The 2300-nt window shown below is 38.3% G+C and overlaps 1 protein-coding gene across 1 annotated transcript in view; it reads left to right on the forward strand.

Annotated features, from left to right (window-relative positions):
* Window positions 1–1388, forward strand: part of LOC21388765 (WEB family protein At2g38370) — a 3013-nt gene extending 1625 nt beyond the window's left edge. Inside the window, exon 2 of the mRNA XM_024162256.1 lies at window positions 9–1388. Within this exon, the coding sequence (XP_024018024.1) occupies window positions 9–1234 (1226 nt within the window). The 3' untranslated portion in view covers window positions 1235–1388. The remainder of the gene's footprint in view (window positions 1–8) is intronic.
* Window positions 1389–2300: the final 912 nt, after the last annotated feature.

The raw sequence follows: 2300 nt of genomic DNA on the forward strand, positions 1-2300 counted from the left end.
TGAAGGAGGTAATTTGAATTCCGTAGAAGGCGTATGCCCCTACCCTTCTGCAGCTCCTGGATTGATCTTAATGGAGCTGAAACAGGCAAAGCTGAACCTTAGCAGGACTACAACTGATCTTGCTGACATTCGATCTTCTGTTGATTCATTTAACAAGAAATTAGAGAAGGAAAGGTTTGCACTTGACAAGACCCGTGAAAGGTTGACTCAGAATTCTTCAAAAATATCATCCCTGGAAGAAGAGCTAAATCAAACAAAACTGAAGCTACAATTGGCAAAGGATGCTGAAAGTAAAGGTGGTTCGGAGAATCCCTTAGATATTTCAAAGGAGCTCCACCGCTTGAATTCTGAGGTGGAGCAGTTCAAAAAAGTGGGAGAAGATGCAAGATCAGAAGTTTTAAGAGCTACACAGGAGATTGAACATACAAGAACAAGGATAAGAACAGCTGAAGTCAGATTGGTTGCTGCAAGAAAAATGAAGGAGGCAGCAACGGTTGAAGCTGTTGCTCTTGCAGAGATCAAGGCTATATCAAACAATGATGGCTCAACTGGAATTACACTTACGTTTGAGGGGTATTCATCTCTGGTCCGCAGAGCTCGAGATGCTGAGGAGCTATCTAAGAAGAGAGTAGTAGATGCTATGGAGCAAGTCGATGATGCAAACATATCAAACATGGAAATTTTGAAAAAGGTAGAGGAGGCAACTGAAGAAGTCAAAACCAGTAGAAAGGCATTGGAAGAAGCTCTGAGCACAGTGGAGGCTGCAAATAAAGGGAAGTTAGCAGTTGAAGAAGCTCTTCGCAAATGGAGATCTGAACATGGTCAAAGAAGACGTTCTATACAAAACTCTACCAAATTTAAGAATTCTTCCGCATCTCACCACCGGAGAGATTCACGCCTGCTTGATGTGAACGGACTTAATCTGGTTACAGATGGGTCAACGCCTGTTCTGAAGCCAACCTTGTCAATTGGACAGATACTAAGCCGGAAGCTGCTGCTCCCAGAAGATCTGCAAATTGGGATGTCTGGAAAAGATTCTGTAAAACCAAAGGTGTCTCTGGGTCAAATGCTCAGCAAACAAAATGGTGAGCTATCCTCTTCTTTTAGACCAGAGAAGGAGAACGTTCAAAAGCATTTTTCTGGTAAGAGAAAGAAATTTGGATATGCTCGGCTTTCACTACTTTTGGCAAAGCAAAGTAAGAAAAAGAAGAAGACAACTGCGAATTTGAGGTAACGTAGTAGTTTAATCAGTTGGTCTCAACCAAATTTCTGACTTCTAATTGCATTCTTTTATTTCTTGCCTCTCTGATTGTTCCTCTTTAGAATTATATCAAGCTGTAGGCCTTTTTCTTTCCTTCTTTTTTTTTTTTCTTTTTTTTTTTTCCGTCAGTCCCTGCATCTTAATTCATAGTGTTGTAGTGTTGCTCGTTGTAAAAATATTTGTGATAATATATGTTATGCTAAACACTTTCAGTGTTTTATTTTATTTTATTTTATTTATTCACTTTTTGGCCTTAACAAGTAATTCTCATTAAGATTGTTATTTTGTTGCTCGAGCAACAAAAACGTGTGTGGTAGTTTCTGCAAAAACTCCAATTCCTCAAATGTATGTCAGTCTGCTTTTTGCAGCTCATGATCTTCCATACAATTCCTTATTCGAAGTGTTTTTCACTTCATCTTTTGATGACTTAGTGACAACGCTTTTTTTAGGAAGAACGTAAGTAGCTAAACTTGAATGGTTAAATGATGCTCCTGTTCTAGCGGTAAAGAAAGAGTCAAAAACAATTATGATATAACAGATGAATTGCTTTGAGATCTATGTATCTGAATCTGGATTTGTTAATGTCACGCGCTTAAACGATTATGATATTTATGCGTTAAAAGAGAAGAAGAAATAAATGGAAGTGGAATTGTAAACCACATTAAAAGGAGTATTTGGCTCTCTATCATGGCTTGACTTGAAGCTAAGTGATCCTGATAAAGGGCGGGATTTAATCAAACCACCCTTTTTTCTCTATAAATGGCAAATGTTATAGGGATAGAGAGCGGCGTACCCGTATTAGGGCGAAGCAATGTATTCTTGTCTGATGTATGAATTCTTCAAGACGTAGATTTCCCAAGGAGCTAAGGACTGCGTACGGTAATGGTATCTCTGCTATTAAAATGGAACACTATAGTTAACGCTCTACAACCCCATCCTAGGGGCTGACTTTACTGATTTCTATTATTGAGTGTGTAATAGGAAATAATTTTCAAGAAAAAAAGAAATTAAGTTCAACGTAATTGAATTCCAAAATTCC

The sequence above is a fragment of the Morus notabilis genome, unplaced genomic scaffold (assembly GCF_000414095.1).
Source record: "Morus notabilis unplaced genomic scaffold, ASM41409v2 Scaffold890, whole genome shotgun sequence".
Lineage (NCBI taxonomy): Eukaryota > Viridiplantae > Streptophyta > Magnoliopsida > Rosales > Moraceae > Morus > Morus notabilis.